The sequence below is a fragment of the Papio anubis genome, chromosome 4 (genome assembly GCF_008728515.1).
Source record: "Papio anubis isolate 15944 chromosome 4, Panubis1.0, whole genome shotgun sequence".
Classification (NCBI taxonomy): domain Eukaryota; kingdom Metazoa; phylum Chordata; class Mammalia; order Primates; family Cercopithecidae; genus Papio; species Papio anubis.
The window spans coordinates 120,953,570-120,979,821 of record NC_044979.1 but is presented as its reverse complement, the minus strand read 5'-3'; the positions used below and the strand labels follow the sequence as shown (position 1 = coordinate 120,979,821).

Here is a 26,252-nt window from a genome sequence, read left to right as displayed (position 1 = left end):
TGTGGCTATAACTTTTGCAGATTGAGGCACAACAGCAAAACTAGCATGAATTTCTTTTTTCTTCTTCACAATTTTAGGGATAGAAGATTCATTTTTACCATAGATCTTAGCAACCTCAGCCTACTTTTTTCTTCTTTCCTTATTAAGTCAAGAAGTTTTACCTTTTCACTTAATGGATGCACTTTATGGCTTTTCTTTGGCATCTAAATAGCCAGCATCACTACTCTTGAGGTTTGAGGCCGTTATTGAGTAAAGTAAGGGTGACTGAAACACAAGCACTGCAATACCATGACAAATGATCTGATAACGGAGATGGCTATGAAGTGACTAGTAGTCGGGTAGAATATACAGTGTGAATATATTGGACAAAGGGATGGTTGATGTCCCAGGCTGGATGAGGCAGGATGGTGCAAGATTTCATCACACTGATTAAATTTGTGAGTTGCTTATTTATGAAATTTTCCATTTAATATCTTCAGACTGTGGGTAAAATGATATTACAGAAGGTGAATGCCATGTTTGTATTTTTTTTTCATTCTTAAAAATACTGTTATTGATTGCTAATGTCATTCCATTATGGCTGGAAAAGGCACTTGGAAGATTTTTGTCTTACTAAAATTTTCAGACCTCTTTTGACACCTAACTTGTTACATACCCTGAAGAATGTTCCATATGCTCTTGAGAAGAATCTGTATTTTTCTGATATTAGATGGCAATTATGTGTCTTAGGTCAATTTGGTCTATAGTGTTGTTCAGTTATTCTATTTTCTTATTGACTGATTTTCTACCAGAATGATCTATCCATTTTAGAGAGTAAAGTTTTGAAGTCTCTTCCTATTATTGTTTTATTACTATATTGCTATCTCTTTCTCCCTTCGTATTTATCCGTGTAATACTTTACATATTTAGGTGCTTTCATGTTGGTGATACAAGTTTTAATGTTTATAACTATTGAGTCTGTCTGTTGAATTGTCCCTTATATCATTATATAATGACATTTGTCACATGACAGTTTGAACTTAAACCCTATTTTATTTAATGACAGTATAGCTACCCCTGCTCTCCTTTCTTTCTTTCTTTCTTTTTTTTTGAAATGGAGTCTCACTCTGTCGCCCAGGCTAGAGTACAGTGGCACCATCTCGGCTCACTGCAATCTCTGTCTCCTGGGTTCAAGCAATTCTCCTGCCTCAGCCTCCTGAGTAGCAGGGATTAAAGGCACCCACCACCGTGCCCAGCTAATTTTTGGTATTTTTAGTAGAGATGGGGTTTCACCATGTTGGCCAGGCTGGTCTCGAACTCCTGACCTCATGATCCACCCGCCTCGGCCTCCCAAAGTGCTGCGATTACAGGTGTGGGCCACTGCGCCCGGCTCCTTTCTTTAACCTTTCTCATGAAATATCATTGTTCATTCTTTATTTTCAACCTCTATGTCCTTAAATCTAAAATGAGTCTCTTGTAGACAGCATATAGTTGATTATTATTATTTATTTGTTCATCTACAGTATTTCTTTTGATTGGAGAGTTTAGTACATTTGAATTTCAAATAATTATTAATAGGTAAGGACTTACTCTTGCCATTTTGTCATTTGTTTTCTACTTTTATTATAGTTCTCTTACATGTCTTGCTGTCTTCCTTTGTGGTTTGACTATTGTAGCAGTGTACTTTGATTCTTCTCTCTTAATCTTTTTTGCATCTACTGTACATCATGTGTGTGTATTTGTGTGTGGTTACCATGAAGTTTACACTGAATAATTTATAGTTACAGCAGTCTGTTTGAAGCTGATATCCACTTCACTTCAATCTTATACAGGCACTCTACACTTTACTTCCCCCTCCTCCACACACTTTATGTAACTGATGTCAGATTTTATTTTTCTGTATTGTATTTCCATTAGTAAATTTATGTGGCTATATTTATTCTGACAACTTGCCTTCTAATTTATATACTAGTGTTTAAAGTGATTTGTGTGTACCATTTCAGTATTATAATATTCTGTGTTTACCTTTAGCAATGAGATTTATATTTTCATATGCTTTAATGATGCTGTTTATCATCTTTTCATTTCAGCTGGAAATACTGACTTTAGCAGGTCTAGTGGTGCCTAGTTTTGACAGGGAAAGACTTATCTCCCCTTCATCGTTAAACTACAGTTTTTCTGGATAAAGTATTCTTGGTTGACATTTTTTTCTTCCAGTACTTTGCTATATCATCCCATTGTCTCCTGGTCTGCAAGGTTTCCGCTGATAAATCTTATGATGTTTCCCTTGTGTGTGACAAGGTACCTTTCTCTTGCTGCTTTCAAAATTGTCTCTTTGTCTTTTACTTCTGAAAACCTCTAATATTTGAGACAAACTATAATGTGCTTCAGAGTAATGCTCTTTTTGTTTAATATATTTGAAGATCTTAGGACTTTATGTCAACTTTCCTCTGTAGAGTTGGGAAGATTTTTGCCGTTATTTCTTTAAATAGGCTTTCCACCACTTTGATGGTGATCTGTAAGTTTCATAGGCTTTCTTCACTTTTTCATTTTTTTTTTTCCTTCTAACTGGTTAATTTCAAATGGCCAGGCTTCAAATTTACTGATTCTTTTTCCTGCATGATCAAGTTTTCTGTTGAAGCTCTGTCTATTGGGTTTTTCAGTTCAATCATTGTATTCTTCAGCTCCAAGATTTCTGTTTGGTTTCTTCTTAATACTTCTGTTTCATTATTAAATTTCTCATTTTGTTCATGTATTGATTTCCTAATTTCATTTGGTTTTAAAATCTGTATTCTCCTGAAGCTCATTGAGCTTCCTTAAGATGGCTATGTTGGATTCCTTTTCAGGTAATTTATGGATCTCCACTTTTCTGGGGTTGGTTACTGGGGTTTTGTTAGTTAACTTTGGTGGTGTTGTGTTTACCTTATGCTTTGTGATCCATGTAAACTTGTGTGTGTCTGTGCATTTGAAGGAGCAGACACCTCTAGTCTTTACAGACTGGTTTTGGCAGGTAAGGATCCACTCCTAGCTCACCAGACTGATGTTTTTGCCTCTGGTATCTCAGTCAAGCTGAGTTTGGAGCCAGGTAAAATGGCTGTTTCAGGGAGTGCAGTTGGGACTGAGCTTGGGAAACCTGTCACCAAGGGTATGAATAGACATGTCTACCAGCAGGCCACAGTCGAGAGGGGCGGGAGCCAGGGCACATGACTACTTCAGTATCTGCAGTTGGGTCTGAGGTCAGCAAGCATGTTACTAGGGGGATAGGTTGGATATGGCCCCTCTCAGGAAATGCAAGATGGGACATTTTGAAGCACCACAGCTCTTTGTGGTTGGAGCTGAGTTCATAGGAGGACAGGGATGCTTTCAGTCCACAGCTGGTACCAAAGCCTATGAGCCTGCCAGCAGGCTGTGGGCCTCATTTCTCAGTGTATCCCTCCTCAGTCTGCGGCTCTACCAGGGTTTCACAATCTTCTTTCTGGATCCCAACGCTCTTACAAAGGAACTTCTGTGCATGGCAGGCTGCCAAATCATTTTTTCTGTTGGGGTACATGAGTCAGAGACCTCCTGTTCTACTGTCTTACTGATGTCACTCGCACCTGTGTGTTTACCAGTGCCCTGTGAGTTCCCAGTCTTCAATTTATTTGGTAACATCTGGAAACCATAATTATGTCCTGCAAGAATTATGCAAGTTATTTACTAAGGAATAGATCAGAGGGAAAAAACCTGTGCCCAACTTCTTGGGAAATTCATAGGAAAAGAGAGTTTAGCTTTAAATAAATAAAAATATTCTGCTAGAAAAATGTAAAAGATATAAATGCAGAGAATCCCAACAAGACACTTCACTAGAAGATCCCTCCTAAGACACATAATCATCAGATTCTCCAAAGTCAAAATGAAAGAAAAAATGTTAAAGGCAGCTAGAGAGAAAAGTCAGGTCATCTGTAAAGGGAAGCCCATCAGACTAAAAAATGGACCTCTTAGCAGAAACCCTACAAGCCAAAAGAGCTTGGGGGGCCAATATTCAACATCCTTAAAAGAAATTCCAACCCAGAATTTCATATCTGCACAGACTAAGCTTCATAAGCAAAGGAGAAATAAGATCCTTTTCAAATAAACAAATGCTGAAGGAATTCCTTACCTCCAGACCTGCCTTACAAGAGCTCCTGAAGGAAGCACTAAATATGGAAAGGAAACACCATTACCAGCTACTAACACTAAAGTACAGAGACTACTGACACTGTAAAGCAACCACTAAACAAGTCTGCAAAATAACCAGCTAACATCATGATAACAGGATCAAATCCTCATATATCAATACTAACCTTGAATGTAAATGAGCTAAATGCCCCAATTAAAAGGCACAGATTGGCAAGCTGGATGAAGAACCAAGACCCATTGGTATGCTATCTTCAAGAAACATATCTTACATGCAGTGACACACATAAGCTCAAAACAAAAGGGACTGAGAAAAATCTACCAAACACATGGAAAACACAAGAAAGCATTGGTATGCTATCTTCAAGAAACCTGTCTTACCTGCAGTGACACACATAAGCTCAAAACAAAAGGGATTGAGAAAAATCTACCAATCAAATGGATAATAGAAGAAAGCAGGAGTTATAATACTAATTTCAGACAAAACAGATTTTAATTCAACAAAGATCAAAAAAGACAAGGGCATTACATAATGGTAAAGGGTTAAATTCAACAAGAAGACATAACTGTTTTAAATATATATGCATGTAACACAGGAGCACTCAGACTCATCAAGCAGTTTCTTAATGACCTTCAAAGAAACTTAGACTCCCACACATTAATAGTGAGAGACTTTAACATCCCACTGACAACATTAGACCATAAAGATAAAAAATTAACAAAGATATTCAGAACCTGAACTCAACACTGGATCAAATGGACCTGATAGACATCTACAGAACTTTTCACCCTAAAACAACAGAATATACATTTTTTCATTGCCATGTGTCGTGTATTCCAAAATCGATCACATAATCAGAAATAAAAGACTCCTCAGCAAATGCAGAAGAAATTAAATAGTAACAACCAATCTCTCAGACCAGAGAGCAATCAAATTAGAAATCAAGACTAATAAATTCACTCAAAACCATACAATTACATGGAAATGGAATAATCTGCTCCTGAATTAATTTTGGGTAAATAATGAAATGAAGGGGGAAATCAAGAAGTTCTTTTAAACTAATGAGAGCAAAGATACAACATACCAGAATCTCGGGGACACAGCTAAGGCAGTTTTAAGAGAGAAATTTATAGCAGCAAATGCCTACATCAAAAAGTTAGATCTCAATTTAACAACCTAACACTACAATTAAAAGAGCTAGAGAACCAAGAGAAAACCAACACTAAAGCTAGCAGAAGACAAGAAATAACCAAAATCAGAGCTGAACTGAAGGAGATTGAGACACGAAAATCTATTCAAAAGATCAATGAATCCTGGAGCTGTTTTTTTTTTTTTTAATTAATGAAATAGACTGCTAGCTAAGCTAATAAAGAAGAAAAGAGAGAAGATGTACATGAACACAATCAGAAACGGCAAGTGGGGTGTCACCACTGACCCCATAGAAATACAAATAATCATCAGAATATTATGAACACTTCTGTGCACATAAACTAGAAAATCTAGAAGAAATGGATAAATTCCTGGATACACACACACTCTCCCAAGACTGAAACAGGAAGAAGTTGAATCTCTTAACAGACCAGTAACCAGCCCTGAAATAGAATCAGTAATAAATATTCTACCAATCAAAAGAAAAGAAAAGAAAAAGCCCAAGAGCAAACGGATTCACAGCTGAATTCTACCAGATATACAAAGAAGAACTGGTACTATTACTGCTGAAACTGTTCCCATAAATAACTAAATAAGTAAGTAAGGATGAAGGACTCCTCTCTAACTCATTCTATCCTGATACCAATGACAGAGACACCACACCAAAAAAGAAAACTTCAGGCCACTATCCTTTATAAACATCAGCGGAGAAATCCTCAACAAAATACTGGCAAACTGAATCCAGCAGCACATCAGAAATCTTATCCACCACGATCAAGTAGGCTTTATCCCTGGGATGCAAAGTTGGTTCAACATATTCATATCAATAAATGTATTTCATCACGTAAACAGAAAAAAGACAGACACCACATGATTATTTCAAAAGATGCAGAAGAGGCTTTTGATAAAAATTCAGCATCCTTTCATGTTAAAACCTCTGAATAAACTAGGTGTTGAAGGAATATACCTCAAAATAATAATAAGAGCCATATATGACAAACCCACAGCCAAGATCATATTGAATGGGCAAAAGCTGGAAGCATTTCCCTTGAAAACCAGCGTAAGACAAGATGCTCCCTCTCACCACTCCTATTCAACATAGTAGTGGAAATTCTGGCCAGGACAATCAGGCAAAAGAAAGAAATAAAGGGCATGCAGACCGGAAGAGAGGAAGTCCAAACTATCTCCATTTGCAGATGACATGATCCTGTATATAGAACACCCCATAGTCTTGGCCCTAAATCTTCTTAAGCTGATAAACAATTTCAGCAAAGTCTCAGGATACAAAATTGATGTACAAAAATCCCTAGCATTCCTATACACCAACACAGTTAAGCTGAGAGCCAAATCAGGAATGCAGTCTCATTCACAATTGCCACAAAAAAAATTATAAAATACCTAGGAATGAAGGTAACCAGCAAGGTGAAAGATCTCTACAAGGAGAACTACAAAACACTGCTCGAAGAAATCAGAGATGATACAAACAGATGGAAAGGAAGGATCAATATATATGCTGTGCCAATTAAACTAGCAATGACATTCTTCACAGAACTAGAAAAAACTATTTTAAAATTCACAAAGAACCAAAAAATAAACCCAAATAGCCAAGGCAATCCTAAGCAAAAGAACAAAGCTGGAGGCATCATGCTACTTGACTTAAAACTATACTATAGGGCTACAGTAACCAAAACAGCATGCTACTGGTATAAAAACAGACACATAGGGCAATGGAACAGAATGGAGAACCCAAAAATAAGATCACACACCTGCAACTATCTGATCTTTGATGAAGCTGACAAAAACAAGCAATGGGGAAAGAATTTCCTATTCAGTAAATGGTGATGGGAAAACTGACTAGCCATGTGCAGAAGATTGAAACTAGACCCCTTCCGTACACCATGTACAAAAGATAACTCAAGATGGATTAAAGACTTAAATTTAAAACCTAAACTATGAAAACCTTGGAAGACAACCAAGGCAATACCATTCTGGACATAGAACAGTCAAAGATGTTATGACGAAGACTCCAAAACCAATTGCAACAAAAGCAAAACTTGACAAATGGAATCTAATTAAACTACAGAGCTTCTGAACAGCGAAAGAAACTATAACAGAGTAAACAGATAACCTACAAAATAGGAGAAAATATTTTCCAACTATGCATCTGACAAAGGTCTAATATCCAGCATCTAAAAGGAACTTAAACAAATTTACAAGAAAAAAAACAAACCCCATTAAAAAGTGGGCAAAGGACATGAACAGCCACTTTTCAAAAGAAGACATACATGAGGCCAACAAACATGAAAAAAAGCTCAATGTCACTGATCATTAGAGAAATGCAAATCAAAACCACAATGAAATACCATCTCACACCAGTCAGAAGGGCTACTATGAAAAAGTCAAAAAACAACAGATGCTGGTAAGGTTGCAGAGAAAAAGGAACATTATACACTGTTGGTGTATAAGGTAGAATTGTAAATTACTTCAACCATTGTGGAAGACAGTGTGGCAATTCCTCCAAGACCTAAAAACAGAACTACCATTCAACCCAGCAATCCCATTACTGAGTATATACCCAAAGGAATATAAATCATTCTGTCATATGCACATGTACGTTCATTGCAGCACTATTTACAATAGCAAAGACATGGAATCAACATAAAGGCCCATCAATAGTATGTTGGATAAAGAAAATGTAGTACAGATACACCATGGACTACTATGCATCCATTAAAAAAAAGAACAGGATCATGTCCTTTGTAGAAACATGGATGGAGCTAGAGGTCATTATCCTTAGCAAACTAATGAAGCAGCAGAGAACCAAATACTGCATGTTCTCACTTATAGGTGGAAGCTAAATGATGAGAACACATGGACACATAGAGGGGAACAACAACAACAAACACTGGGGTCTCTCAGAGGATGGAGGGTGGGAGGAGGGAAAGGATCAGAAAAAATAACTAATGGGTACTAGGATTAATACCTGGGTGATAAAATAATCTATACAACAAACCCAAGTTTAGCTGTGTAACAAACCTGCACATATACCCCTGAACTTAAAAGTTAAATCAAAAAGATACATTATATTTATGAATAACTGAAAATTTAGTTTCTTGTATGCATGAAAAATATTTGTGCTAACAGACCTTAGATGATTCAACTCAACATACCCTTGGATTTAACTAAAAATATAACGATTTTCCAAGCTATTAATTGTGATTTTTCTCTTTCAGTAGTGTTGTTTGTTAGTGCTGAAAATGTTAACATATTGCTCTACAACCATGCAGAAGGAATTAATGAGCTGGTGTTGTCTTTTTTCATAAGCACATCTCATTTGCTCATTCATCCACTTGTTCATTTGTTCTACCCTTATTTAGCCAGGCAAAAGAGAGAGTGCAGTCGTTTCTAATCATCATGATTTGTTTTCCTTTTTTTCAGCCATGCAATGATGGACCTACTGGTTGAACTTTGCCTTCAGAACCACCTGAATCCATCCCACCACGCCCTTGAAATTCGGTCTTCAGAAACCCAACAGCCTTTGAGTTTTAAGCCAAATACTTTGATTGGGACCCTGAATGTGCATACTGTGTTTGTGAAAGAAAAAGTTCCTGAAGAGAAGGTTAAGCCTGGTCCTCCTAAGGTGCCTGAGGTTAGTAGGTACCTACATGGAGATACCTGTGTCTGAATGTGTGGCAGGTCCTGAGTAGGGGCAGTGTGGCTCTTCTTATCTAAATACAACGCAGAGATTTGTGGCTGAGGCTGCCACTTTCATGCCAGGAAAAGCTAGGCACTAAACAGAGTTTGTTTTAGGAGACAAAATTTACAGAACTGAATAATGTTCATCGTTGTAACATTGCTCCTTTATATATCATAGAAGAGGAATTGATCTACAGTGAGCTATCCATTAGACCTTCATTCAAAGAGGGACATAGTCTTTAATTCTGTACTTTCTAATATGATAGTCACTGGCCACATGCAGCTTTTTTTAAAAAATTTGGTGTGTTTATTATTGTTATTGTTATTCATGTAGATTTTTCTTTTTTCATTTTAATTGACATACAGCTTTTGAACACTTGAAATGTGGCTGATGTGATTGAGAAACTGAATTTTTAATTTAATTTTAATTTTAAATTTAAATTGCCACTAGCTAATAGCTACCTGATTGGACAGTGTAGTTCTAGAATTATTCCTGACTCAGGAAGCAGTTGGCATCTGTAGAGGATTTAAACATCTTCCCAGAAGAAGAGAATAAAAAGGGAAAAATTTTTTTTGAAAAAATGATGTCAGAAATATTTATTCATTGCATTTGGAGAATGTCTTATATACATAGCTGTATTCCAGGCTTTTATTCATTAAAATTAATTCTGGTAGCTTATTATATACTTTTATTGTTTTTGTTGTTGTTTTGAGATGGACCTTCACTCTCGTTGCCCAGGCTGGAGTGCAGTGGTGTGATCTTGGCTCATTGCTACCTCAGCCTCCCAGGTTCAAGCAGTTCTCCTGCCTCAGTCTCCGGAGTAACTGGGACTACAGTTGCATGCCACCATGCCCAGCTAATTTGTGTATTTAGTAGAGACAGGGTTTCACCATGTTGGCCAGTCTGGTCTTGAACTCCTGACCTCAGGTGATCCACCTACCTCAGCCTCTCAAAGCGCTGGGATTACAGGCCTGAGCCACCATACCTGGCCTTATTGTACTTTTAAATAAGTCTTTGATACTAATCTTTTAGCTCAAATTAAAAGCGATGTTACTTTCAGATTCGTAGCAGACCTTCTAAATTTTCCTGCTTTTAAAAATGGCAGTGCAGCCAATATTAATCTCCTATTAATTTCTAGGATTGATTGGTTAGTGCATTCTCATTGTTGCTCTAGAACACTCTGACCAGAGATTTCCCCTTATTCCTCAGTAAACAGTGTTTGAGGCAGAGCATCTCTGTATATACCCTGCGTCTTCCCTTGACTTCCTGCTTCTCGGGGCAGGTAAGCCCAGGCGCATGCATGATCCCACTTGTTAGGGCAGGAGAGGACCAGTAAAGGAGCAGTAGGTTCCATATTATCTCCCAAAATTCCTCGTTCTCCCAGCCGCTGGGCCCTGGTACGCAGGCTGGAAGAGAGCGTGAGGCCTTTCTTTGCTGCTCTTTTGTTCAATCTACATTTACTATGTCCAGCTCTGCAGTGTCTTAGCACAATTAGGATGATCAGTAAAAATGCAAGAAAAATGATCAGTAAAAGTGGAAGAAAAATGACTACCACTTTATCTGCAGTCATTTAGAATTAGTATTAGTCAATTGAGTGTTTTTCTTCGTATTACATGCCTGGTATTTTTTTAAATAAAATATATTTCTAGCTTAAATACATATGTGTAGTGTGTATACATAAATACATGTAAGTCTGTGTACACACTGTATATGTTTTACATATGTGTGTATATAGTACGTATGTACACTATATATATATATATATTTATATATACATCTGTGTACATATAGAGGTGTTCCTATATTTATGTGGATATTTTGACTCCTTAAAACTTTGATGTCATGTTTTTTGGGGGTTTTTCTTTAAATTATTCATACTACTTCCAAACTATTTTCTTTAGAAAATGCATATAAGTGCCATGTGTTCACATCTGGCCAGAACCCTTGGAAGACAGTAAAGTTTATGTGTTGGATTTTAAATGTAGAGTCCTCCCTGATGTTTATTTCGCTGTGTTGTTAGCAGCTTGTTCACTAGTAAGAGATTCTAAACCAAATTTATTATTCTAGACATTTGTTTTTCAATATTCATTATGCCATTTTCCCCCATGACTCACTCAATTTGTGGAAGAAAGATTCAGGCTACACACAATCCTGTCCCACCCAACTGTCAAACTGACACAGGAGTTGAAGCCTTGTAGGAGGATGTCTTACCAAATTCTTTTTGCCTGTGTGTTCTTCCAGAAATCTGTGCGTTTGGTCGTGAATTACCTGCGGACACAAAAAGCTGTTGTGCGTGTGAGCCCTGAGGTTCCTCTCCAGAATATTCTCCCAGTCATTTGTGCAAAGTGTGAGGTCAGCCCAGAGCATGTGGTTCTCCTCAGGGACAACGTTGCCGGAGAGGAGTTGGAGCTGTCCAAGTCCCTGAACGAGCTCGGGATAAAGGAGCTCTACGCATGGGACAACAGAAGAGGTGAGGCCCCGCTGCGTCTTATGCACATGCCCATAATCACATAGATGCGCGGCTTGCAAATGTCCCCTGTTGGCTCTCCTCAGCACTCTCAGCAGCGCCACGGAGAGATGGGTACATGAAGTTCCAGGCAAGTCAAGTTGAAGTAGGCAAAAAAGAAATTTGGCCTGTTTTCCTTCCTCTGGATTGAACTGTGCCTCCTTTCTCCCAGCCCTGAACATGTCCTTTATCCTTTGTCTCCCTGCAAACTTCCATGACATAAGTAAAAGGGGAAAAGGTGAGGCGAGGTGAGAGCTTATGCTCTGAAGTAACTACTCCAAACCATCTATAATACTTTATTGTGGGTTGGTGGCTCACACTTGTAATCCTGGCACTTTGAGAGGCTGAGGCAGGAGGATGACTGGAGCTCAGGAGTTCAAGACCAGCCTGGACAAAATAGTGAGACCCCATGTCTACAAAAAATTTTAAACTTAGCCAGACGCGGTGGTGCATCCCCATTCCTGTAGTCCTATCTACTTGAGAGGCTGAGGCTGGAGGATCGGTTGAATCGAGGAGGTTGAAGCTGCACTGAGCTATTATCACACGATTGCCCTCAGCCTAGGCAACAGAGTGAGACCCTGTCTCTTAAAAAAAAAAAAAAAAAAATTATCTTGATTTTCTTTTTCAGTTGCCATTAGCTGCTATTCCCAGGTTTCAAACATTGCTCATATCTAAAACCAGTGGCAGAAATGCATTTAACTGTTCTCTAAAACTGAACAGTTACAGTGCATGAGATCCATTCCTGAAGATAACTTTAGGGCCACCTTAGGCCTCCTTACTGTGTTGCCAGTGTCATCCTGCTCATCGTGTGAATCTGGCTCTTTGTATGAGGCCACTGTTAGAGCCACTGGTGAGAGTGGCAACCCAGAGGCCTTGCTGGTGCAGAAACTGATATGTTGTGTAAGCACATGTTTCTGATTGATATAGAGTGCTAACTGCATATTTTAACTACTGTCAGACCACAGGAAATGTTATATTCATTGACCTTAGAATGATCAAAATGGACTTTGTAAAAGTTTCTCTCCTAATGAGCCTCATTTGATATCTCTTGTCTCTGTTTCATTATTCCACAAATATTGAATAGGTTGAGTTTTAAAAATATATACATATTCAAGTTTTTCCTGTTTTTCTATGGCTTTTTTTCTGTTTTTTTCCAACAAAAATGTATTTTTTTTTTTTTTTTTTGAGATGGAGTTTCACTTTTATACCCCAGGCTGGAGTGCAATGGTGCGATATTGGCTCACTGCAACCTCCGTCTCCCAGGTTCAAGTGATTCTCCTGGTTCAGCCTCCTGAGTAGCTGAGAATACAGGCACCCGCCACCATGCTCGGCTAATTTTTGTATTTTTAGTAGAGACAGGGTTTTACCACGTTGGCCAGGCTGGTCTCGAACTCCTGACCTCAGGTGCTCCTCCCGCCTTGACCTCCCAAAGTGCTGGGATTACAGGCGTGAGCCACTGCGCCTGGCCATATTTTTTCTTAATACCAAGTTTATTGTGAAATCCATGATCATAGTGGAATCTCTGTCCAGTCTGCCCTCTCCCCGCCAAGTCAGCCCTTGTCTTCCTGGGTATCTGGCATCTAGATCTGATTTGACATTCAAGAGAGGGTTTTGGCTCAATTGAGTGTAAGATACATGGACTATTTATTCCTTCAAAAAACGTACTTTGACATTTGAGAATAATGCATCTTGTGTTTTATCCAGTGTCTTTTTAAAACACAGACAGAAATACTCTCAGCATCGCTGCACAGGCCTGGTGGCACTGAGTATATCAGCGCTATTGAAATTTGCTTTACATGACTCTTTGGAAACAGCTTCCATTTGTTAAGATAAATAGAAAAATGAAAGGAAAACTGTTCCACATTCAAGTGTCTGTAATAAAAAGGCTTACAAGTGTTTCTGTTACATGCCACCACTTGACTGTATCTTGAAAGGTAGATCTTGAACCTGGCACTTGGGAGAAGTCATATAAAACCTGCCTGTCTGTGAAGGAGAGGACCCAATCTAGCCTATGGTCATTGGAAATGCAGGAACTCAAGTGTTCATGTGATCAGGGGCCCAGAGCATTTCTTCTGATCCTCATACGGGGCAGAGCAGAACATACTGGTGCAGTCAGCTTGGCCGTTCAGATTTTGAAGCACTTCTGCCCTTGGTGGGAACTAGCTGCTTCCAAACCCCCAAGTCCCCCTCTCTACTGCCTTGGACATTTTGGCCCTTTCCACCCCACCCCCAAGGCACCACGAGCTTCCCCACCGTGGGGACTGTGCTCCAGCCCTGTGGCCAGCACCCCTCTCATCTGGACCATGCCTGTGCCATGCCAACTGTGACATTTGATTACCATCCCTGCCAAGTGCCTGCCTCCTGCTCACTGTCAAATATTTGAAAAGACACTTGTCCAGAGACCATCCCCGAGGCTCCCTTTTTCCCCTACAACTGCCCTGGGCAGGCCTGCTGGGTGCTGCTGGAGGAACCCTTGCTTTCACTCCTCTTGGTATTCACTTGGAGGAGAAAGGCATCCACTCCTGAGCCCTACCACTGCTGGAGAACAGAAGGGCAGCTGGCTGGAGGCAAGGCATTGCTAGGCAGAGGCCCGCCCTCCCCTGGAATCCCTGGTGGGGGCATCTTGAAAAAGCCAAGGGCTCTGCTGCCACCTGCGTCCACAGAGGCGCTTAGCAGGCTGTGTAGCTGCAGCCCCAAGAGGGCCAGCCCCGAGAGGCAAGCTGACCCAGCAGGAGGCCTTCTCACTGCTGCAGCAGGACAGCCCCCTCTGAGCCTTGTGAGAGCCAAGGCCTGGCTCAGGGGCTCCCACACATCTTGAAGCTGGACCTCACTCTCTCATTACCTGCCTTTTCCAGTTCGTCTGACCAAAACTCAGTCCGAGCCTTCCCTGAGCTGTCAAGGTACAGTGAACCTGGGGCTTCCTGCTCCCCCTGTGAGGCTGCACTTTGCATGGCTCTAGGGTCAGAGCTGCACGGAGGTGATGTTTTTGTGCCAGGCTCCAAGGAATGGAAGTTTGGCTTGGGGCCCTTCTGGAGGTGCATGCCAGGCCGACATGAGATTTTGGTTTGGTTTCTTGATTACCTGGTTGGTTCAGAGAAGAATGCTTCTTATGAGAATTTGCCGAGAGAGAATTTGCTGTGATGAGAAAATGCTTCTTATGAGAATTTCTCATCTAATTGGTGAGGAATGAGGGAGGCAGTCACAGAAAACAAATTCTGTTGCCCAGTAATTCAAGACAGAGCAGAAGTGGTGCACACAGGAAAGGCACCGTTTCCTTTTCACCTCTGCCTGCCCGTGCTTACCTGCCCCTGAAGGCCGTCCTGCATGCTACAGAATTTGGGACAGTATGGATTTTAAAATTTAACCTTTTCTGTCATAGACAAGTATGCAAATGATTAGTCCATATTTTACATTTATTCCGACATCTATTTAAAAGTTTCTCTCATAGAGATATTTCTGTACAGAAAGATATTTCTATACAGAAAGAGATGTTTATATGTATATATAGACAGATACAGAGATACATTGTGTGTGTGTGTGTATATATATATACTTAATCATATACACATATGCATATGCATATATAGAATGCCCATTGTACATTTGCAGATGTTGACCTGGTCCCCTCCTTCCATTTACTGCTTACTGGCCTTGTCCTGGTCACTGAGTCTCCTCCTCTAGACAAGTGAGTGGTTTGAACTTGTTGGTCTTTAAGGGTCCTTCATCCTTCATCCTTCTCTGCCCCTCTGTAATTCATCTTTAACATTTTTCAAATCATTGTAATGCTTCAGAAAGTAAAACTTTCTTGCAGATTCAGTGTGTGAGTCCAGATTTTTCTTAATATTTAATTACTTGTAAATTAGAGTAAATTCAAACAAAATAAATGCCACCCTTAGCTTATCACACTATAGGCACCGTGGGTTCTAGAGCTCACTTGCGTATGTTCGAGGGCTGGCTACGCATCAGTTGTTCATTGTTGCTCTGCTTTATAGCCAGGCAGCCTCTGGACATTTTGGCTGATGGCAACACTGAGTTCCACTTTTCTCCCAAACCAATTCTTCTTCAGTGTCTGCCAAGCCTCAGAGGCCTCATAGGAGACCCCTATCAGTCAGTGACTGAGACCAAAGCCTCACCTCTAAAAATAGACCATCTGCATTAGGCCCAGCTCAGCATTGTGAGTCTCAGGCCCCTGGTGCCTCTAGACAGCCGCGGGCTGTAGCTGCATGAGAAAAGCGTCACTACTGTTGAGGGGCAGTTCTGGTGCCAGGGCTGTCCTGGACCCTTTGTCAGGGAACCGACCTCAGTCCTTAGGGGTGATGATCAGCCACTGTGTCATTCAAGAAGAGAAACAACAGGCTAGATTTCGTTGCAGTCTGTCCTTTCTGTGGTCAGTGTAATACAGCTTGTGTACCAGGAACATGTTCTACTTCTCGATTATCAGTAGGAGACTATGATGCCACCTGTTTTAACATTGACAGTTTCTCCACTTACCATTTTTCAACTTTACCATGGTGCGAAAGTGCTATGCATTCAGTATGCTCCTGGACTTACGATGGGGTCACATCTGGATAAAGCCATCGTGAACTGACAATGTAACCCCATCGTCAGTTCGCGAGCATCCGTTGGTCCATGTCACATACCACTCAATTCTAGAAACATCCTTGATTATAAACATACATATTAAAGCATATAATAGTTTAGATGTAGTCTTAACTGTGTGCTCTGTTTTCCTCTTTATAGCTCTGTAGCTAATAGAGGGCTTGCTGCAACTAACTTTGCAGCACATTTGCACACATGCGTTGGTGCTGCTGCACCATGTTGCAGCGGGCCCTCTGGTTTGGGTACTGTGCGATGTGGAGCCTGCTTGGTGCCTCCGCTGGAGCCTCCTGCATGTAACTGAGTGTCCTGGCCCTGCCCTGGTGGCTAGGACATGCACCTGTGCTCCTACAGAGTGATTTCAGGAGTGCGTGTGCTGGGTTTTTGCTTTGCTGTGTGGACACTATCAGTGTTCACGCCTATGTTATTAATGCACTGACTGCTGTGTGTGTTCTCTAACTCAAATGTGAAATCATATATTAGCAGATCAAGAAGTTAATTGAGGGTTACCTTATTTGCATTAATAGTCTGATGGCAGAATATGTAAAATCCCAGTCCACCAGTGGTCTAGTGCTCTTGCTCTTGTCTAGAGCAGTTGGCAGTGATATGGGAAAAATCATTTTTCTGTCCTCCAGGAACACCTCCACTTTCCTTCCTCTTCTCATATCTATATGCCCTGGCAGAGAAGAATAGAATGAAGTAATGACAAAGGCCTTTCCTGCGCAAATAAATACATGATACTAGTGAGCAGTGTGCTGAGCTGTGTGAGTGCCACCATGTGCGCTTAGCGCACTCGCCCTCAACCTGCACATGAAGCTGCTGAGACTTGGAGAAGCTAGGTGGTTTTCCCAAGTGTGTCTCACACATGTGCACTCTTAATCTCTCAGCAGCACTCCCCCAAGTGTGTTCTCCAGACCCTCAGCTTAAGCCTCCTTAGGGGCTAGTTTGACTGTGTAGTGCTAGGCCCTGCACCCACGGCTTCTTGTTCTGGGGGTCTGGAGTGGGCCCAAGGATTCTTATCTCTCACAAGTTCCCAGCGATGCTGATGCTGCAGGTTCCGTCTCACTTTGGGAACCACGACCCGTGGCTGTCTTGTCAGCTGGCAGGCACATCTGGGCTCCAGTGTGCTTGTCTGGAATTTGGAAGTGTCCAACTTGGCTCTAGAATCCTGATGAACAAAAATTCAAGAGGGGTTGAGGATTTCGAGCTTCAGAAAAAAGGAAGAAGAAAACAGTTGCCCTCCCTAGAGAATGTAATTTGAAAGGAAAACATTCTGGATGCAGTTGAAGGAAAATCTGGAAATGTGGTTCCTGGGAGATTTGATGTGGTTGTTTCAAATACCACCTGGGGAGCCCATACTGTTACTCCATTTTCTGGAAATGAGCAGGAAGGCTGCTGATTTAGTTAAAGTTTGTACCTCACTCATAATTCTTAAAGCAGGTGTATTGCACTGATGTCACAGTCTTAGAGCTGTGCTGATTTGGCAGCCACAGGCCTCATGTGGCTCTTGCATGTGCCCAGTCCATACTGAGATGTGCTGTGAGCCTAAAGACCTGCTGGATTTTGAAGACTTAGCACCAAAACCAATGTAAAATATCTCATCAATACTTTTTATATTGACTACATGATAGAATGATAATATTTTAGATATATTGGATTAAATGAAATTATTACAATTAATTTTACTTGGTTCTTTTTAATGTAGCTACTAGAAAATGTAAAATTACATATGTGGTCTGGTTTAGCTTTCTATTGGACAGCTCTGCCCTAGAACTTTATTAATTTTGTCATTCTCCAAAAGGGCACAACCATACCCAGAGAAAATGCCTTCATCATCTCTAAAAGACTGTGTAAGAATCTGTAGTGATTTCCCAAATGGGCATGAAGCCTTGAGGACAGCTTTGAAAGAAATAGTTGATGGTTTTCCCTCTTTTACAAGAACTAAAAGTTTAAGAGTAGAGGATTCATTTATTAAGATTTTTAAAGTGAAGTATTTAATCTCTTGTTTCAGATTCTGAAAAATAACTTAGTGCTTTTTTTTTCCAGAAACCTTTAGGAAATCATCACTTGGCAATGATGAGACAGATAAAGAGAAGAAAAAATTTCTGGGATTTTTCAAAGTTAATAAAAGAAGCAATAGTAAGGTAATGGATTAAATACACATATGATTTTGTATCGTGTAAAAAAATAGTCTCTTGAGATATATGCATTCAACCTGTCCTGGAACTTCTCTAAATAATTCTATTTAGGAATACTAATTCCTTCAGGTAAAACAGCTTATTAGCTGCACTGGAATGACGGGCTGTGCTTCCACACTTGATCCCAAAAGGAGTCGTCTTGGGTGATGGTGTTTTATTCACTGGGAGACAGGAAGCCTGTAGGCTCCTGATGACCAGGGCCGTGAGCCCTTCTGCCTGCAGGTGTTCTGGTGCATCCGCAGACCTCTGCCTGTGGCTGAAACTCAGGAAATCTTGTTGAGATTAATGAATGAGTGAATGGATGTTATAATTAAGTGTAAACAGTCAATATTGCTATCAGTGAACTGTAGCTTATGCCTTGTGGCAGAGAAGAGTATCAGTCATTGAACTTGTCTGCTTGCTAGTAATTTTTAGTTGTTCTTTGGTACTCCTGATATGATCTGGGAATATACCATGTGATAAATTAATTTTATTGATCTTGTTGGTGTTTATGAAACACATCTCAAAGTCATATTTTGGACACAATAGAGTAATTAAGTCATAGTACCCAGAATAAAAATGAAGATTTTTATAATTAATTATAAGATTATCAAACCCATAAATGCCTTCTGATTACCAAGAAAAGAAAATGCTCATTATCCCTATTTATATTTGTTTCACAAGTATATTTTACTAATATCTAGTATTTTATCCTTACTAATAAATGAGACTAAAAAAGACAAAACTGTTCCAGTGAATGTTAAGTGTTAATTCCACTAGCTCAGTTTGGAAGCGTGCTCCATCTGTATATTTGTAGAAGAGATGTGAAGACTGGGGACTCAAGTTTGTGTTCAGACCTTCTCAGTGCCGTGGTGCAGATAGGTGCATGTAGCCCAAGGCTGGACACCCGATTTCCTGCCCTTCAGTGGCCTGTGGTGCAGCCTCTGCTGTTAAAATTGTGTTTCACAGGTTTGCTGGTATCGATACCAGAGCTCAGAGAAATAAAGTAACCTTCTTAGTGTCCCAGGCTTAGACACAGATGTGTCTGCGTGCAGAGCCAGCACGTCCCTGTAGCCCTGTGGTGTTTGGGAAGGGAAGAGGAGAATGAGAGCCAGATGAGAGAAATTATGAGGTTCCAGGAGCCTAGCTGAACCAGGTGAGACTTTCTTGTCTTGTAGAGTTTTTTCAAGCAAACTCTAGATTATTTTTTCTTCACTCTGCTGGTGCTTCTTGTAATGGTTTCTAGGATTTCTTATACTTGGCAGATTATGTGCTTTTTCCTCATGCCTGCACGTCCCTGAAAACTGCACCAAGCAATGCCCAAGCAAGACCCAGGACGCCCACACTTCATCCCCATCTTAACTATCCCTTCCTCTCCCTCCTTCTTCCTAGCCTCTACTCCCTCCTGGGATTCTCCCTTTCTTCCCTATTAGAATTATTTGAAAATCTTCATAGAATTAGAATTTCTGTGATCAAAGGAAAGGGTTCTGCAAATGTAATCCCAGCACTTTGGGAGGCTGAGGGTATGGCCACCCCAGGGCTCCGGGAGTGCCCAAGACCAGCCTGGCCAATGAAGGGAAAAACCCTGTCTCACTTTAAAAATACAAAAATTAGCGAGGCGTACTTGGCAGTGGCATGCTTGCAACTCTGAGCTACTTCCAAGAGATTGAGGCAGGAGAATCGCTTGAACCCGGAGGCAGAGGCTCGCAGCGAGCTGGAAATCATGCCTACCTTCACACTCCTGAGGCCTCCCAGGGCACAAGGTTAACTCCGTCCTGCCATAAACCGCAAACTCTGCCTGGAAACTCTCGCCCACCCACACAAACGCAGCCATTGCCCTTGCCGCTTCTGTCCAGAGCATTCTTTGAGATAAGTTGGTTGGGACCATGTTCACCCTTGACCTCCTTTGATCCTGATGACACTAATTCACAGTAAAATCCACCATTCCTCATTCCTCGCCCCTAGGAACTCGTTATTGTTCTTCTCGCGTCTCCTCCTGCAAAAAGATGAAACGGCCAGAAAAACCAAGTGAAAGATCTAGAAAGACTTTCGTTTTTAGCAAAATAAAGTCACCTAAAAAGCTGGAGACGTGGAGACTGTGACTCAGCTTCTGATAGTTCAGGGGGTGGGGAGACACCACAACTGTCGACACAGCAGTGGAGTCCCAGTCAGTGATTCAGTCCCATCTGTGGATTACAAGGGACTTTGTTTTTCATCATTGTCAACACAGCAGTGAAGGCCCAGTCAGTGATCCAGTCCCATCGATGGATTGCAAGGGACTTTGTTTTTCACCATTGTCGACGCAACAGTGAAGGCCCAGTCAGTGATCCAGTCCCATCTGTGGATTGCAAGGGGCTTTCTGTTTTTCACCATTGTCAACCTAAAGAAAGAAACTGACTCAAAATTAATATGGATAGTTTATCTGGGCCAAGGTTGAGGACTGTAGCCTGGTACACACTTCGTTTTCCTTGGGGAATGCTGCATTCAGCCATAGTTACAAGAAGGTTTTTTAGGGCAAAAAGGAAGAAGGTGTGGCTGACACAAAGTTGTTTGACAAGGATTCTCACTAGTTTACAGAAGTCACGCTGATTGGTGATTGACTATACACTCCTGAACTGTGGCAGATGACTTATGGTGTCCAGTGTATGGCATTTTATAGCTACTTGGCATAAAATTCACTCAGTGTTAGAACTCAAGTAGCAATTGGCTTTAAGAGGTAATTGTTTAGCTCAAGTAGGGTGTGGGACATGACCACCACTGCATTTCAATGCCTCCCTGGGCCTGATAATTAAAAGGGGCTCACATTCTGTAGATAAAAAGTGTATTTATTTCTTCATTTCCCCCTTTTGATACAAAATATTTCTTCTTGAAAGCATTGATGATTAAAGGCTGAGTGTCAAGGGGTCCCTTGTCACTGGGAAGGGTCGTTCTCAGATAGCCCTGTCACGTGTTAGGGAGGAAAGAAAAGATGTTTTAGTGAGGAATTTTAAGAGAACCCAAAAGCCAAATTAGGATGGCATTACAGAGTGACAAGAATGAAACCTCAGTCACGTCAGTAATTTATTAGCTGCTGTTGCTTGTTGAATCATCTCTAGTCTTCGGAATGCCATTTTAGTTTTCTCAGAAGAAATAAAACCACAAGAGATATATAGCATTAATAATCTGAACAGCAGAAGCATAATGCACACAGGATTGGATTATAGTCCAAAAGATAATTTATATGCCAGATCAAACAAACCTGAATTCCATTAGGGAACAACTAAAAATGTCAGGCAGAACATTAAATCCTGCTTCTTCTTTAGAGACTTGTAGCCAGGAGATAATTCAGGATTCAGTCCAAATTGTAGGCAAATAATAATATCACAAAAACAATAGTCTGTGCTAGAACTGAATAACAGGTGGGGTATTGAAAAATAATTTTTCTCTCTCCAGTTCCTCCAGTTTTACCAAAGATAAATCATAGTAGAATCAGTTTATTTGTAAAATAAGTTTTACACTTATTATACTTGGCATGATTATTTGCATAAGATGCAGCAAGAAGAGTGGCCATAATGACTCATTTTAGTTGGCTTTGCTGGAACTTTTTGAAAAGGAATCTCAGATTAGACTTTTAAAAGCCTCTTGTGGCTAGGAAGCCAAGTTAAGGATTCACCACCTAACTGTGCTGGTAATACCTGTATGAATTGGGTGAATTTCTTTCTTCTCGAGATCTCAGAATATCTTGAGATTACTGGGCCTTGCAGAAAGTGACATGCTTTTACTTACTGCAAGGTCAGCAACCTTGTAAGGGAACTATGTTGACAAGGAACCAGGCCAGCCATTTGCCAAGTCCACTGGCTATAAAGTCAACTTCAGCCCTTCAAACCAGTCTGGTCATATCTGAAAATCTGTCATTCCAGTCGAAGCCTTGGTAAAATAACCAGTGCTTTCAACGTGTCCTGTTACAAAAGAAAACAGATCCTATTGAACTTATGCAAGTAAGTATGTTGCCATAAAATGAAAATACAAATAGTTTCTGAATGTTGGAGAAATCAGGAAGAATGAAAGATAAATGTCTCAGTTTGCCCACAATAGTATACTTTACCCAGTTGCTATAAGCTATAAATAGCTCAAAAAGAAAAGTTTTCTTGATGCTAAAAAACAAAACATGAAAAGAACCTACTGTGTTTCAAACAAAAAGAAGTCACAAAAATTATTTCAGTGCTCTGTCACTTCAGTGCCATGTACTTAATTTTTATTCTGCTTGAAGTTGGGTTAGCAATCTTTATGAACTCATCAGGTTTTAAATTAGATTACTGGATTTTTTTTTTTTTGTCTTGTTCAATAACATGATCTCCAAAATTATCAGAAACTTGTATTCAGAGTGCTTGTTGTGATCTTCTCCATAAGGTTACTTGAAGATACAGTGCTTTGGCATTTACAAAGAACTTTTAGGAAAAGAGAGCATCAGAATAAAGCAATTTACTGCTTATGTCAAGATACATCAAATTTTTCGATATCTTTTACAATTATAGAATGCATATTAGTAGCATATTCATATAAAAATAACCTGAAGAAAGTTAAACACCATCTCTTGGCTGGGCACGGTGGGTCACGCCTGTATTTCCAGCACTTTGGGAGCCCGAGGCAGGTGGATCACCTGAGGTCAGGAGTTTGAGACCAGTCTGGCCAACATGGTGAAACCCCATCTCTACTAAAATACAAAAATTGCTTGAACCTGGGAGGCAAAGGTTGCAGTGAGCCAAGATTGTGCCACTGCACTCCAGCCTAGAGTAAGACTCTGTCTCCAAAAAAGCCAACCAAACAAAACAAAACAGAAAGTTAAATACCACACCATCTCTTATGTAACAATGCGTCCAGTATGATTTTCATGTACCAAATATGTGTAATATGCCTCTCTTGGAGTTCCAGGGTCCCTGTTTGGATTTCCAGGAGCCCTAATCTCCGAAAGTTACTTCAGTGTGAAAAAGACTCAATTAGAATTTGAAGTTTCATTTTAGGAAGTTTGTCAAATGTCAAAGGCTTGAAACACTTGATTTCAAAATGGGATCACAGTAAAATAATATTCATTTAGTCAAAGTGATTTTTTCCAAAGATTTCAAAAAGCAAAAATATTTACTCTTTGATTAAGAGGAGGCTTGGCCGGGCGCAGTGGATCACGCCTGTAGTCCCAGCACTTTGGGAGGCCGAGGCGGGTGGATCGCCTGAAGTCGGGAGTTGGAGACCAGCCTGACCAGCATGGAGAAACCCCGTCTCTACTAAAGATACAAAAATTAGCTGGGCATGGTGGCAGGCACCTGTAATCCCAGCTACTCGGGAAACGGAGGCAGGAGAATTGCTTGAACCCAGGAGGCAGAGGTTGCAGTGAGCCAAGATGGCACCATTGCACTCCAGCCTGGGCAACAGAGTGAGCCTGTCTCAAAAAGAAAAAAAAAAAGAGGAGGCTCAATTTTCAGACCTAATAAAGACATGGTGAATGGGTCTTCCTTTGTCCTCTTTTTTTATTGTAGCTTACTCAAAAGGTAAATAAAAACCTTTATTATTTTTTATCAATACTTTATGAAAAGCTTGTTCAAAAGAGAAAACCAAGTTTTACCTTTGTATTAATGTATTTTTAATAATAAGCCTAATTTTAATAAAACCTTATAAACAAATCCATCCAACCTCATTCAGCTTTAACCGCACAGATAAGTTTCTATAAATCTTTTATAACCTTTTACAATATTTTTCATTTTTTTCTAACTTCCTATACCCATTTAGTTTTATCTATCATTTTTGTATTTCATTGATTTAAAACAACTTTTAAATAACCTTTAAGCCATGCAAAATTGTTGTTCCTTTAACAAAAACCACACACACACACACACACACACACACACACATATATATATATAGAGAGAGAGAGAGAGAGAGAGACAGAGAGAGAGAGTGTGTGTGTGTTTTTTGCCCTTGTTGCCCAGCCTGGAATGCAATAGCATGATCTCGGCTCACCGCAACCCGCAACCTCCACCTCCCGGGTTCAAGTGATTCTTCTGCCCCAGCCTCCCCAGTAGCTGAAATTACAGGCATGAACCACCATGTCCAGCTAAGTTTTGTATTTTCAGTAGAGACGGGGTTTCACCATCTTGGCCAGGCTGGTCTCAAACTCCTGACTCTCATGTGATTCACCCACTTCGGCCTCTCAAAGTTCTGGGATTACAGGCATGAGTCACCGTGCCCAGCCAACAAAAACCATACTTTGATGTCTTTTTTATAACCTTTTTAATTTTTATTTATTTATTGTATTTATTTTTATTATTTTTTTTGAGACAGAGTCCTCTCTGTCGCCCAGACTGGAATGCAGAGGCATGATCTCGGCTCACTGCAACCTCTGCCTCCTGAGTTCAAGCGATTATCTTGCCTCAGCCTCTCAAGTAGCTGAGATCACAGGCGCCTGCCGCCATGCGCGGCTAATTTTTGTATTTTTAGTAGAGATGGGGTTTCACATGTCAGCCAGGCTGGTCTCGAACTCCTGACCTCAGGTGATCCGCCTGCCTCAGCCTCCCAGAATGCTGTGACTATAGGCATGAGCCACCGCACCTGGCCTATAACTTTTTTAAAACTAAAAATGCATTTTACTTTTCTTGTGTTCTTTGGATACAAGTTGCTTCTCTTTTATCTACTAGATTTAATTACATATATTAATTTCAGTGTTAACTCTTAGCATCCCAAATATTTGTGAAAAGTCTTGAGAAGTAAGCAGTTTTAATTGTGTACCTTGATACAGAGCCCAGAAAAAAGGACAGAGTTATGAAGGCAATGCCTGGAGAACCAGCCCCTCCCAGCATTTTCAGGAGGCACAAGTGAGCCAGGGAAGACATGTAGTGTAGCTCTGCCCCGCAGCTCTTGGCCTAGGTGCTGCAGACATCCACGTGTCCCCAGGCCTTCCCATGGCCACTTGTCTATACCCCAGAATCAAGCAAGTATCAACAATATCACAGAAGCAACAGTTTTATGACCTTAAACACCTAGCAGAAATAGCCTAAACCTATTTGACTAGTAGACCCAGGCAAAAATGTCTAAATTAAATTCTGAAAATATTTCTGTTTTATTTTACCAACAATTTTAAAACTAGCCTCATTTACCAAAGATGACTAAAGTCACATGAACTTGAAAAGCATTTGGGCTTATTTACTAAATTTATGAGAACTGATTTACTTATAAGTCAGTTTGGTACCATGTAGACAGTATACAAACTCAGACGTGTACACATGTATACATACAAACATAGTCAGAAATAAAGATTTCATAGCTTTGATTTTAAAATTTTAGCCATGAGTCAGGTAAAATTCACTAGTTCAAAAGGACATTTGGATTCAAACTGTGCCTTTGTAAATGGAACAAGTTAAAGTGTATCTGTCTCACATGCCTAAAGCCCTCACAAAATTTTAGAGAACCAGGTAGCAAATTTACATTTCAAAGCAGACAGAGAATTTAGCTTTTGTAAAGACCAATGAATTTTACATTATCTTTGGCAAAAATCTTGTCCTCAAAAGGGAAGCAGACCAAGGGAGTATATATGGTTAGCAGGGGTTTAAGAAGAAAGAGATTCAATCAATTGAGAAACTTTTATAGAGAGAACGAGGACTCAAAAAATATGCATGTATGTGTATGTGTGTGTGTGTGTATACATATATATCCCAAATATCAGTTGTTCATTAAGTTACCTTTTGACTATAGGGCTCCTAAATCTTTTCAGTCTCTTATCAGATTTTAGCCAGGACGAATCAGCCAATATCCCTGCTTTTGCACTTTTTAATTTTTTCCTCTTTTAAACCAAAGATACATTTCCAAGTGACTCACCAAAACCAACATGCCTTAACCAAGGTTATGATTCAACCAGAGACTTGACAGGTATCTCCAAAGAGGTGCAACACAGTCCTCACAAGACCCAGAGCCACCAGAAAAACTTCAAAAGAAGAAAGGTTTTGCTAGCTGCAAATGGGGTACAAG

The 26,252-nt window shown here is 40.2% G+C and overlaps 1 protein-coding gene across 1 annotated transcript in view; it reads left to right on the top strand.

Moving 5' to 3' along the window:
* Positions 1-26,252, top strand: part of COBL (cordon-bleu WH2 repeat protein) — a 299,738-nt gene that overhangs the window by 110,945 nt on the left and 162,541 nt on the right. The window contains 3 exon segments of the mRNA XM_031665428.1: positions 8,723-8,933; positions 11,223-11,451; positions 18,130-18,227. Of these exon segments, the coding sequence (XP_031521288.1) occupies positions 8,723-8,933; positions 11,223-11,451; positions 18,130-18,227 (538 nt within the window).